Source organism: Elaeis guineensis, chromosome 10 (genome assembly GCF_000442705.2).
Source record: "Elaeis guineensis isolate ETL-2024a chromosome 10, EG11, whole genome shotgun sequence".
In the NCBI taxonomy this organism is placed as follows: domain Eukaryota; kingdom Viridiplantae; phylum Streptophyta; class Magnoliopsida; order Arecales; family Arecaceae; genus Elaeis; species Elaeis guineensis.
The window spans coordinates 37,111,070-37,124,308 of NC_026002.2; the positions used below are offsets into that span (position 1 = coordinate 37,111,070).

Here is a 13,239-nt window from a genome sequence, read left to right on the forward strand (position 1 = left end):
ACTGGCTTTTTGAATTCAACCTGTTGCTTTGCTCCTAGTAAAGAGAAGGCTGGCGAATCCACTTGGTGGAAGGAATAGGAAAACTCATGTAGTTCTGTTTCAGTAATTGTATGGCCACCTTCAGTCCTTAATTGCATCTTCAACAGTTATTTTGGATCCATGTTTTTTAAAGAAAAGATTTTAGAACCATATTGAAGACACCATGTGCATTTGGTTTTGAAATATGCACTCGTTTGATTTACTTTACTGTCTATAAATTTTTTAGACTTCGAGTTGTATCAGGCTATCAGGTATTTTTGAGCACTATTTATAAACTATTAACTTTTGTTTAAAGGATCGGTTGCCATTTACCAGCATTTGTTTATGAATGATATTGAGCTGGTGTAGTTTCTATGAATCAGTTCCAAGTATTGGTTTAAAAATCGAGTCATTACCTAAGGAAGTTGATAAAAGTCCCTGATAACTGTGCAGTGTCGATGAACACCGTTAGCAGTAGGCCTGAAACCATTTGCAATTCCAGGAGTGCACCTTGACAAGCGTCATAACGGGTCATGTCTGAATAAAGTTGTGAACAAGATGGGAGAGCTACCAACATTTAAGACAAGCATGTCATTAACTTGTGTGATTTAGTTTGAGAAAGAAAATTGGATCACAATTCTGGAAAAATTTTGTCAGAGTACAATTATATCTCGAAAGCAGCTTCGGCAGAGAGAGAGAGAGAGAGAGCGAGCAGGAGAAATCTGGTATATGAGAAAAACGGCCAAGATCTCTGTACGAATCTGATGGATTTCCTTCGCTGCTTTTCACGGTGGAAGATGGTTTTGGAGTCATCATCTGCCTACACAGTTATCTCATCTTTTATGAGTAGATGGATATGTCAGCTGGTCTCTTCCGTGGTGCAATTCTTGACTCCTATATATATATATATATATATATATATATATATATATATATATATATAAAAGAGAGAATAAAAGAAGGGAAAAAAAAAAATGAAAACATTACGTCTGCTGGTCCCATTGATAGGTCTGGCAAGCTTCTAAGCGTGAAGACTCCAATGGATTCCAATTGACAACGATTGATAGGGCCTCAATATGCTTGCCAATGAGGCAGAAACAGCTGGAGCACTGACGCTCATCAGAATAATTAACAGTTTGATATGGTATTAAGTCCACATCAAGCACAGAGAGATGCATAATTTGGATGGTGCTTTGCCCCTGTTCATGTGATGCGCATGGATGTACCTGTGCGTCGCATATACATTCCTCTGGTGTGCACCATCACCATATCAAACCATCAAAATGATATATGATGAGCACCAGAGTTGAACAGCTAGCTAGCCTTCAATGCATGGTTGGTTGTTATTTGTGCCATGCCTGAGTGAATTAAATGACTCATAGGCCAATCCCCTGCACCTTTCGCTACTTTTATTTTTTATTTTTGAAAAACATTCAAATCGTAATTTCCATTTCCATATCCTAAAGCTATCTTTCTATTTCATAATATCTTTTCTTATCCTATGGCAACTTGTAGTACTCCAAGAATCTATGGTAAACATCTAGACCCTACATTAATAAAAAGCTTAGCCGAACAAGTTGAAGCCCATACCTCCAAGAGTTAATTGGTAGGTTGGCACTTGGCAGTCATCGATATGACCAGCCCAACTCTGTCACGTATATACGAATTAAGGCCAAACCTAGCCTAGCCTCCCTCTCTCCGCTTACTTAAAGGATAGCTCTTTACCACAGAGTGGCAACAGGAGCAGAAGGTGACTTAAAGAAGGTTTCCTCTCCATCTCTAACTCCACGCTTAGCCATGTCGATGATCAGACGATCACCAGTGGTCGCAATCATCGTCGCATGCGCCATATTTTATGGTGTACGATCACAGTCACTGGCGCCGGCGCCGGCGCCGGCGGGCATGGACTGCGTGATGGCGGTGTCGAACGCGACGGACTGCCTGACGTATGTGCAGGCAGGCAGCAAGGCGAAGGTGCCCGACAAGAACTGCTGCCCCGAGATCGCCTCTCTCGTCGACAACTATCCGATGTGCCTCTGCGAGCTCCTCGGCGGCGCCGCCAGTTCCTACGGCATCAGCATCGACACCGCCAGGGCCCTCAAGCTTCCCTCCGTCTGCCACGTCACCACGCCGCCGGTGAGCACTTGCTCAGGTCAGTGATGCTGGTTCCCACCATAGAGTGGAAAAAACGATTTTCCCGGCGCACGTTAGCTTTTGCCGTAAAGGTTTGCTTAGAATGGGCTTCGGAGCCCGCCTGGGAAACGCATTTAGCCGGGTTCGGGTCCCCAAAATATGAGGGAGAAATGCTCGGAAACGAGATTTTATGGAATCTCGTGGTGATGCCCCTTATGCGTTTCCCATTTCGTTTACCTTTCCTTTTTGAGCAAGAGTTAACACTGGTTAATAATGATAATAATAAAAAAGGATTTGGAAGTGGTTTGGTTTCAAACTTCCTATACCGGCAATCACCCAAAGTTTTGTATTTGGATTCATCTGTGCAGCTCTTGGAATTCCAATTTCTAGTCCTTCCATGGCTCCAGGAAGTAGTGAATCTCCATCAAGTGGAGGCCCAGAATTACCTGGTAAGCGCTCTCTACGAATCAGAACTGCATAATTGAATCATCTATGAAGTGATCATGGTCCAAAAACACACATCTAGTAGGTTTGGAGTCATCCTTAGATGGCCGGCCGTGCAAATCTAAATTGTTTGGCCTAAATGTTCAAATAATCTCACCTCTCTTATATGGATTTCCAGCGGGATCGGCACCCTCTTCACCTCCGACCAGCAACCATGGCAACCCATGTTTCAATGGCATCGAATTCGTGCTCCTTGCCAGCTTTTCGTTCATCGTCGCCGCCGTCGTCGGAATTTTCTAAGGTTGCCAAATGGTTTGATTTGTGCTGCCATGATTTAAAAGTCTGCTAAATTTTTCATTGTGAAAGATTGTGTTTGTGTCTTCATTTTAACATACAGGCAGTACTTTGTTGCACTTCCTCTATCCTTTCTCAGATATCTATTTTAATAAATTTATTTGCTTGGAAATAAGGGTTGGGTTTATTTAATGGTAGTAATGTGAAAGCAGTGAGGTTGGTGGCAAGCGAGGTGGTGGACATTAAAATAATCGGCGCTGATATGTGGACGCGTCCCCAGCTCTCTTGGTGGTAGGCGGCAGTTTCAATTGGTGCATGTGACCTTACATTTAATTTCTCAACTGATCGTTTAATTTCTCAACTGTCTCTTAGTCTATACGGAAGTTGGTTGAGAGATAGCAAGAAAATCTAGGCTGTGTTTTGGAACAATGCAATCAACAAACAGAAGAATAAACATCAATATATACCTTGGTATTCAAAAAGAAGATAATATATAATATAAAAAATAATTTTGAAAAAAAAATGATAACTTTTTTTTGTTAAAATAAAAATATTATGAAGTTTTATTGTAACTCCTTTTTTTTTCTCTTCAACGTCAATCACTGGATAAGGTGCAATTGAGTCAAATTGAATTAAGTAGAATTTCAAATTTTATTTGATTCAAAATGCTTCGATTCAAAATTTGACTCAAAATCGATCAAATTTTAATATCTTAAATTTGATTCAATTTGATAAAAAAAAAGTTTAAGATTGACTCGATTTGATTTAAATATCAATTGAGTCATATTCAAACTCAAATTTAAATTTTAATCTACTACTAATATATAAATCAATATATATATTTTAAATAAAATAATTTTATTAAAATATATATAAATTCGAATAAATTCATAAACTTTCAAATATAATATTTTGTTATTTGAATTTGATAATAATTAAGTTAATTTGAATTTAAATTTAAATTAAATTCAAGTAATCCAACTCATTTATATCCTCGACTCGAACCGCCCGTGAGCAACTGGACCCATTTATACTTCCGATTATAATAGGTACACAAAAAACCAAAATCCTACGATGATGGACGATCCCCAAGTCGGCTATCAAGGTAGGACAAGGCATACCCACTGATCAAGGACCAGAGCATCTGTATTTACTGAATCCACTAGCCCCATTTGAAATAGGACTACCTACCTATTCTAGATCCCACCAAAATAGGAATTAGCGGTCAGATATACCGGGACCCAGCACCACGGGCTGCTTGTAGGATGTGATTGGTTGATAAGAGTTGCGGTCTAAAATAAAAAAAATAAAAAATAAAAATATTTGACTCTGTCACCTTACTTATTTGATTAGGAAAAGTTTCATTTTTATTTTATTTTTTTTAAAAAAAATAAAAATATATTTCAATCACCTAAAATTCAATCTCAAAATTTTCTTCGGTATTCTGATATCCCGTTCTACTAGATATATTTAAAAAAAATAATTTTTAAAAAAAACTTCCATATAATTAAATTTTAAAAATATTTTTTTTATAATTAATTTTTTTTATTCCGATTTCAATCACAAATCAAACATATTAAAAAAATATAAAATTATTTTAATTTTTATTAAAATTCATTCTAATTCTAATTCTAATTATGAATTAAATACATATTTTATTTTTGATAGCAATCGCATAATTAACTTTCCGGCTTTGCGGGAGACTTCACCGTTAATATATATATACTTCTATTCTAGTTAAGTCCAGGGCTCTAATAAATTCTATTATACATTTTCATCAGTGGAGGGGAGATAAGATAATGGGAATCCAACCAACAATTTAAAAGTGCTGTTCCTCCCAACCATTTAAACTGTGGGATAAGATGGGCTCATGGATTCATGGAAAGAATTGGATTTTACCGGTCAAGATGAGAAATGACTGCAGGGAAGATATTAACACACTAAATGACATGGTAAACAAATTACACTAAATGACATGGTAATATGAATATTAGGCTGACATATTTATGGGCTAAAGTGCTCCAAAACCGAGTTTAGTATAGTAATTTACCAACGGCGCTCCTGCAAGACAGAATCAGGTGGAAATTTGCTTTGTGGGACAAGGGGAGGAGATGGTCAAAAAGGGCGCTGGCATTACAAGCTCGCAGGAGGACAGCCTACCTCCCAGCATTCGTATATGCTATGCTGCTCGTTTGCATTGGTTGGGTTGCTTGCACGCCAACGTTTTGGCTTGTGATCGGATGTCACATCTCACAAACTAGCGAACGTGACTTTCCTCACATTACAAATAGTATGGATGGAAATGATGAAAAATGTCACGTCTAACATTCCCTACACTGTTCGCATTATAAAAAAAAAAAAAAAAAAACCCACTAGCACTTAATTTTCAAGCATGCACATGTTGGCACACACTTACACTTATCTTGCATACACTAATGATAATTTTTGTAAATAATCATATTATCTATACACAATTATATTATCTATGCACATATTTACATCTGTATGTACATAATTATTCATAATTATGTACATATTATGTTGTAACTATGCACAGCTGCTTGGGACTGTAAATGAAAGAAATTTTTAAACTTGAGAAGGATGTTAAAGTTTCGGTTAATAGATACTAAAAGTTATAATGGACGTAATAACTAGGAGAAAAGCTTGTGTCTCTGAACTTAGAGTTCAGATCATTCTAAATCCGAACTCCTTATGGGCTAGAACTGTTCAGAGAAAATATAATTTTAAAGGTCGCTAGGATGAATATCACAAGCCCCCATAACTGTTCAAATATTTGGTTAAAAATCTGTAAATTTTGCTCTCATGTTCAGTCTAATTTTCTTTGGATTATAGGTAATGGAGAAGCTATTGATCTTCTTGAGGACCCTTAGTTATCTTCGATTCCTATCAATCAGTAGCCAATTATGATCAATGTTGAAAGTCTTGGCAGGCCCTTGGCTGTTAAAAATTTCATTATTCGGGATTGAAAGTGGGATATTCCTAAATTATATAATCTTTTTTCAGCTGAAATGATAACCAAAATCATTTGTATTCTTTTGCCAAGTGGGAATTGGGCTGATCAGCTTATGTTGGAGATCTTATGGACATCATAAGGTGTCTTTGTCTGATATGTATTCTTTTTTGCATCCTAGAGAGACTTAAAATTCTACTAATTATTCCTAGATTTGGAAACTCAAAGTACCAAAAAGAGTTTAGTTTTTTTGGTGGTGTTTGTTGTGAGATTGCCTGCCTTGCAAGCAAATGCTTTATCAGAGAAGGATTTTGCCTCAACATAGGATTTTTGTGACCTTTGTCATAATGTACGAGAAGATGCTCAACATATTATAATTTCCTGTTCTTATACCACACAATGCTGGATGTTACTGCAATATACTAGCAGACTGAGTTTTGTTCCTCCTTCCTTGCTGGCATTAGTACAGTTTTTGACTACAAGTCGGGAAGAGAGTGTAGGGAAGGCTCAAGTGTGCCTATGTGGCATCTCAAATTTAGCTGGCTCGTAATGAGTGATTGTTCCAGCAGGTACACACTCTTCAACACCTGATTAGGAAAGTTATAACTGATACTTTGTTATTGTCTCGAATCAGTTCCACTAAAACTCCATTATGGTATTGAGGTGGTCATTCTTCTTTCCTCTCAACCAACAATCATATTATGGTTTCTTGGCAACCTCCTCCCATTGGAGTTATCTTGATTAACTTTGATGCCCGAGTTGATGATTCAAAGGTGACTGTTGGCTTTGTCATCAGGGATTCATCTAGTTCTCTCCTTAGAGCGGGTGGCAGATTATTATCCCATTCTACAATATCTTATGCTGAATTAACTGCAGCATGGCTTGGAGTCTATGTTGCCCGTTCAGAAATTCAGGGCCAGACTATACACTTGCAAGGTGATTCAATCACCGTAGTTAATTGGGTGAAGGCTGTGAATGGTAGGTAGCCAAAGCAGTCTCCTCTTTTAAGCGAACTTCAACATTAGTTAAACAATTCCCCTAATTGCATTGTTTCTCAGATACCTCGGGAAGGTAACCGGGCTGCAGACTATGTGGCAAGGATGCCTATGAATGGGGATTTTGATGTATATCCTTATGCTCAATTGCCATCACAGCTCTATGATATAGTATAGGTGGATTGCTGGAAAGTGGAGTATTTTTGTTGGCTTCTAATGCTTATGTTTATGGCTTATTTCTCTGTTATCTATTATTATGAATTTATCTGTAGATATTCTGATGAGCTTGTTATCTATATACAGGTTCATAGCGTGCCTAATTTATGGTATCACATGGCCCAGGAGAAATATGCAGTTGGATCTTGTAGCTGTTTTCTACATGATTTCCTGTCTATTTCTCCGTTATTTATGAATAGCAAACTGTTTAATATGCTGATTGCTTGTTCTACACTGTCTAACTTAAATGATTGTGTCCTGCCGATACTTTAGAGACTCTTTAAGTTTCACTTAATGGGCTATACATTGGTTAACAGGGGGCCAATTAGCACCAAAGATTTAGTAAGGGAGCACAAATCTGAACAATTCTATTTATGTTGCTTATTATTCATGGGTGGCTTGGTTTATTACATTGCAGAATTAACAACATATGAATGGTTCTTTTTCTGCACCAGACGGCATGCTGATCCAATCATATGGAGGATTTTAGGTTGCTTGGTACAAATACAAGTCTGGAGGATTTGATTCATTCTATGCTTCATCTGTACCTGTGCTAGTATCAGTTTGTGTATCAATGTTATGGTGGCATATTCAGTTTACTATATTATGTTAGTGTATTTCTTTTGTGCCATTCCGTGACTTATGTGCATATTCAAGAAATTGATCCTGATGATGCAGTTGATATGGAGTCAACACTGCTACTGTGTCACAAGTCTCTATATGCGTCCTTGTAGTTCATTATACGTTCAGCAACCTTGGGGTAGGCCCCTCTGTTTTTCTTTTATGTTGGAAGCTATATGATGTATCTCTTTTTTATCTCTCAGTCTTTATGCTGTAAGTATGGTTATCATCCTCTGTTTACTCTTTGTCATAATGGTGGAATAAGCTTGCTGATGGACTCTGTAAATAGTGCTGTATCTAATATGTAGCGAAGATGTTTTCTCATCGGGGGAAAAAAAAATATATATATATATACTAAAAGTTTTAGTCTGGGGAACTCACTACTAACTTTCCCGTCGTGCTTAGGATTTCAGTGTACCATGCTACTACCTGTCAATTTGGTAACCAAATATGCGAATAAACAATGCACGTTAAATTTGTTAGACAAAAAGTAATTCGTTTTGCATGGCGTGGTGGATTACCTAAACCACAGCACCACCAATAAAGCTATAGAAGTTGGGAGTAATTTCTATGGGACTAGTGACCTGAGCTTTAGCTTAATGGCCACTGAATTTTGTGTAACGTTATCTTTAAAGATAATGAATTCTCTGAGGACCTCTCCTGGAGCCAATATTTTTGGATTGGATGTCACATCTCTTAGTTCCAAGCAACTCTTATGGTGCTGCAAACAATTTTGTTTCATAAAAAGAATTAATAAATGTTTTTTTTTTTTCCCCTTGGATGAGATAGGTGGTGCTAGGCACGAGCGAGCCTGAATCTTTAACTAGGCATCCTTTTTCTGGGCCCTGTCCGGCTTTTTTATTTTTTTTATTTTTTTGATACATCCAGATGATTATATTATTCTAATGTGAGCACAGTCCAAAAAATTAGATTACAAAATATGATGTAATGCACCTCCATGATGCCAGTCTATTCTTTGGAAAAGCCTTTTTGCAATAAAAAAATTTTTACTAAAATAAAAAGAGAAAAAAAATTACATTATCTGAATTCTCGTATGAATTGATGAGACTACATGGCCGTCAAGTTTTAGTAAAATATATTTTAAAAACTTAAAATTAAATGAGTTCTATAAAAATAATTATTCAATTTTTTTATATGGAACCTATTTTATTAAAATTGACAAGTGATAAAACCTGAAAAACAAGTTTTATAAAACAACAAGCTCGTCCTTATTTTTCATGAAAGTTAATTTAATAATAATAAAAAAAAATCATGTTTTGTAATTTTTCTGTTTTAGCAAAACCCAGAAGCCAGCCCCTAGGAGTTTAGGCCGTCCTTGTGGTTAATTCTCACATACATTTAAGGCCCAGACCCTGGCGGGTCGGCCTTCTGATTTGTTCGGGCTAGGCTGGGCTCTGGCCTGAAAATTCTGGTCCGGACTATCTGGGCTTGGGCTCGGTCAATCGCCACCCCTGTGACTCACTGGACGTGTGAAACTCAGTACTTCAACCACCACCACATCTTTGATTGAAATGTGATGTCCAAGGCATTGGCAGTAAAGCTTGCAAAAGATTCAGATATGGAGAAGGTCATAAATAATCTTTGGTGAATCAAAATTTCTTGATTTAGATGCAAGAAGTAGAGGGTTCTTGTACAATTCTTACGATCGAGCGAAGCATGAAAGATTTATGGTATCTCAATTGCTAGTCTACGCAAAAAGACATGATTTTATAGATCCAAAAATTTAAGCAACTTGGTTTCCTTCATTGTTGGGTGGCCATAGTTTGGCAATTTATCTTGGCCTTCGCTCTTCTTATTTTCCAAACTTAATCTTCTGTCTGAGCTTGGTTAAGAAATTTGTACAAAAGACATGCATGCTCAAGAAGTTATATTTTTAAGCTCTAGCTTGGATGATCTGAACAAGTTTTAATCTAATCAATGGCGAGCAAAGCCTTGGGCAAAATGATGTTATAATTTGATGAGCGGCGGCAAAACGAGGTTACCATTGTTTGTATAATTTTGCATGCTGTCGAGCCTGCGGCGGTGATCGGGATCTGAATGAAATCAAGCCAGCCCCAAAATAGATTTGCAGATCTTGCCTTGGCTTGTTACGGCAGTTCTACCATCAGCCTGATCCAAATTTGAGTGGACCCATATCCAACCCAACCCAGGTTCACTGTCATCTTAGCTAATAGTAAGGGCCTGCTCTTCTGTGGATACAAAATTTATCTGAAAATTTATATTTTTTTAAATAAATATTTTTTAGATAATATTTAGATGAAAAAATATTTTATCCAAATTCTTTTATGCATAGAAAAATGGCTTCGAAATTTGTTACCTATATTTTTTTGCATTACTACTTTTCTAGATAAATTGCTAAAATTTATCTATATTTATAATAATACTTTTTATACTTTTTAGATTTAGAAAAAAATAGATGAGATATTAAAAATGAGGATGGAATATTTTAAGAATAAAATTAAATACCTATTTTATTATATGATGAAAAAATGATTTAGCCACCCTTTAGGTGGATAAGATTTTTCTTCCATTTATGGATAAATGCTACCCATAGAAAATAACTCATTTATTTTGAAAAATGTGAGAACATGAATAAGTTGATCAATAGAAAAAATGATCATTTTTTTTATAATATTTATTCATAAAAGAACGGACCTTAAGTGACAATCAAGTGAAATTAAACACAATAGCACTTCTTAAAAGGTTTCAATTCATCATGCAAATTTTTCTACATGCATGATAAATTTTATATTTAAATTTTTAATATAGTGAATTTTTATATTTGTCTCATAATTTGATTTCATAATAGCAAACACTAGTGAATGGAAGCATGGCATCTTAGATGAAGGAAGGTTTGCAAAGAGTCAAAGGGAACTAAGATTTAATGAGAACAAAAACACAACATAACAAGATTTAACTACACTCACTTATCTTCTATCACCAAGGTTGCATTTGGAGTTTTTATATTCAAAAATTATGATTGAATTTCTTTATGAATTTGTTTGCTTTGCAAAAGGAGAAAGTTTAAAATAGAAAAAAAAAAAAAAAAAAAAAAAAAACTGAAGATAAGGAGAAAAAAAACATGAATTTCAGAACTTCAACTCAAAATAAAAATGTTTGATTTCATAAATTTAGGATTTTCTTTTTGGATGCATTTATTTTTTGGTACATAAATTTAGCATCTTCTCAATATTTCATCCCCAAATAGAAACTTGACATCACAAAATCAGGCTTGGTTGCCCAGTTCATTCCTTTAAAAGAAATAGAATTGTAATTTATAATTCTGAAAAAAATGTACGATTTCCCATACATCTAAACACTACCCAAATGTAATCCGGATGAAAAGATGAGAAATTTGGAGAAATTTCCAACATTTGAACCAATTTCTCACAAGGAATAAGTCTAAATAATTTATTAAATTTTTTTAGAAAAAGCAGAAGAATCCAAGGAAACACAATCGAGCTTATAGTATAAAATGTGATCTTGATGGAAAGATTAAGACTTTGGGAAAATTACCATCTTCTTAGAATGTCTAAATTCATCTTCAATATGAACATTTAAACCTAATCCAGATTTCAGATTCTAGGGTCTTGCACAAACCCTAGGTTGATTGCCCTTCCAAAATCACAAAGATCTATCAATCATTGCCTGAGAGGAGCTTTGATAACCATGCATCAGTTCTCGAGGTTCCTTTGGGTTGATGGCCCCAAGACCGTGTGGGATATTGAGACGGAGAGCGAGATTGAAATGTTGGTTAAGTTTTCCATGGCTTGGCTCTTTTTTAAGGAAGAGAAGATGGGAGAGATCCATTATAGAAAAATTACCAATAATTTCATAATAATATTCTTCGTTATGTAAAGGTCCCTTGGTTATTGAAAAAGATTGCAATTACTTAAGCCTTAATGTGAAGACCGCACATCGTTTACCATCTTTATATGAGATTTGTTTCGAAAAAAATGTTTACCAAATCCCTAAAAATATTATGTGTCACGTACCAATTCCCAAAGGTGCGTTTGATTAGTCATTAAATTTTTATTTTTTATTTTTTAATTTTTAAAAAATAAAAATTTAAAAATAATGTTTGATAACACTATAAAAAGTAAAAATTAAAAATTAAAAAAATTAAAAAAATTACTTTATATGCAAAATAAAAAATTTTTGTTTTTCAAAATTTATTTTTCTATTTTTTTTACTTCCGTATATCTAAAATATCAAATTAAAAAATAAAGAGTCCGAATTTTTCTCCTATGTCGAGCTCTTCACCTCCCCACTCCCTTCTCCCTCCCTTCCTGAATTCTTTTTTCTTGTAGAGCTCTTCACCTGCCATCCCCAAATATTATTTTTTATTTTATAATAACGTAGTTATTAAACATATTTTTTATTTTTTTACTTTTATACAAAAATAAAAATAATAAAAAATAAAAAATATTTTTTAAAAATTAAAAATTAAAAAATATAACTAAATGCATCCTAAGTTATTAAGTGCATACAAACACTGCAATCTCGGCTCTAACGTCAAACTCGTTCAACAAAAAATATTCTTAGGACTCTACGAAGGTCCCATATTATTTAACAATCCATGACCATGAATTACTAATTTCATAAAGAGACTGCAATAACATCGGTGTTTGCAATTTTTTTACAGAAAACTTATTCAGCAATTATTATCCGAATTCCTCACTAAATTCTTCTTGCACATATAGTAATTTATATGCTTAAGACCTATGATCATATGTTCATACAAAATCACAACTTTATGAGGTTGAGAACATATTTTACACCATGAACCCATCTAAGGGTGACAATTGGATTGGATCAGATTAGATACGGATCAGATTAAAAAATTATCAATCCAAGTTCGGTTTATTTGTTAAACAGATCAAAAATTCAAACTTGAACTAGATATGTTTATTAAACAGATAATCTGATCCGATCCACTTAATTTATTTATTAAATAGATCAAGTTAAGTTAAACGGATTAAATAGATTAATTTTTTTTTAACATATTAAACAGATCGATTACATATGTTAGAAATAGATTAAATTGATTTTAAATATATTAAATAGGTTTTAAATGGATTAAATAAATTAAATAAGTTAAACGGATTATCTGACTTAATTCGATCTAAATAGTTTAGATATTCGAAATTTAAATTTGATCTAAATATTAAATAAATTAAAAAAATTATTAACCTAAATTTACTTACGATGGTTCGAACATGAGTTGGATGGATGAAGTATATTATATTTTGCTGGCCTTGATCCCATCCCATGCATTTCAATACCATAAATAAGCTAGAAGTACTGCCTACCAGAGACTACGTGACATATCCATTCTCTCTTTCTCACCAACTTCATACGGTGGATTCACAAGGACCCCTTGGAGCATTTTGTGAGTAGAAAAAGGGCTAACACCCTATATTTATATTTACCTACGGTCTCCCATCATAATTCGCAGTTCTAAATGGGTTACCTATTTCCTTTCAAATGTAACTAGGAACAATATCCTAATTTGATTGAGGAATA

The 13,239-nt window shown here is 34.7% G+C and overlaps 1 protein-coding gene across 2 annotated transcripts; it reads left to right on the plus strand.

Moving 5' to 3' along the window:
- The first annotated feature begins 1,689 nt into the window (after window positions 1-1,689).
- LOC105052380 (non-specific lipid transfer protein GPI-anchored 2) lies at window positions 1,690-7,887 on the plus strand. 2 transcript variants are annotated; one of them, XM_010933168.4, is made up of 4 exons: window positions 1,690-2,170; window positions 2,520-2,600; window positions 2,774-2,896; window positions 7,527-7,887. In XM_010933168.4, the coding sequence occupies exons 1-3, from the start codon at window positions 1,816-1,818 to the stop codon at window positions 2,893-2,895; spliced, it is 558 nt and encodes a 185-aa protein (XP_010931470.1). In that variant the 5' UTR covers window positions 1,690-1,815; the 3' UTR covers window position 2,896; window positions 7,527-7,887. The 2 variants fall into 2 exon arrangements, with proteins under 2 accessions (XP_010931470.1, XP_010931469.1); XM_010933167.4 differs by having other exon boundaries at window positions 1,691-2,170; window positions 7,490-7,887.
- Window positions 7,888-13,239: the final 5,352 nt, after the last annotated feature.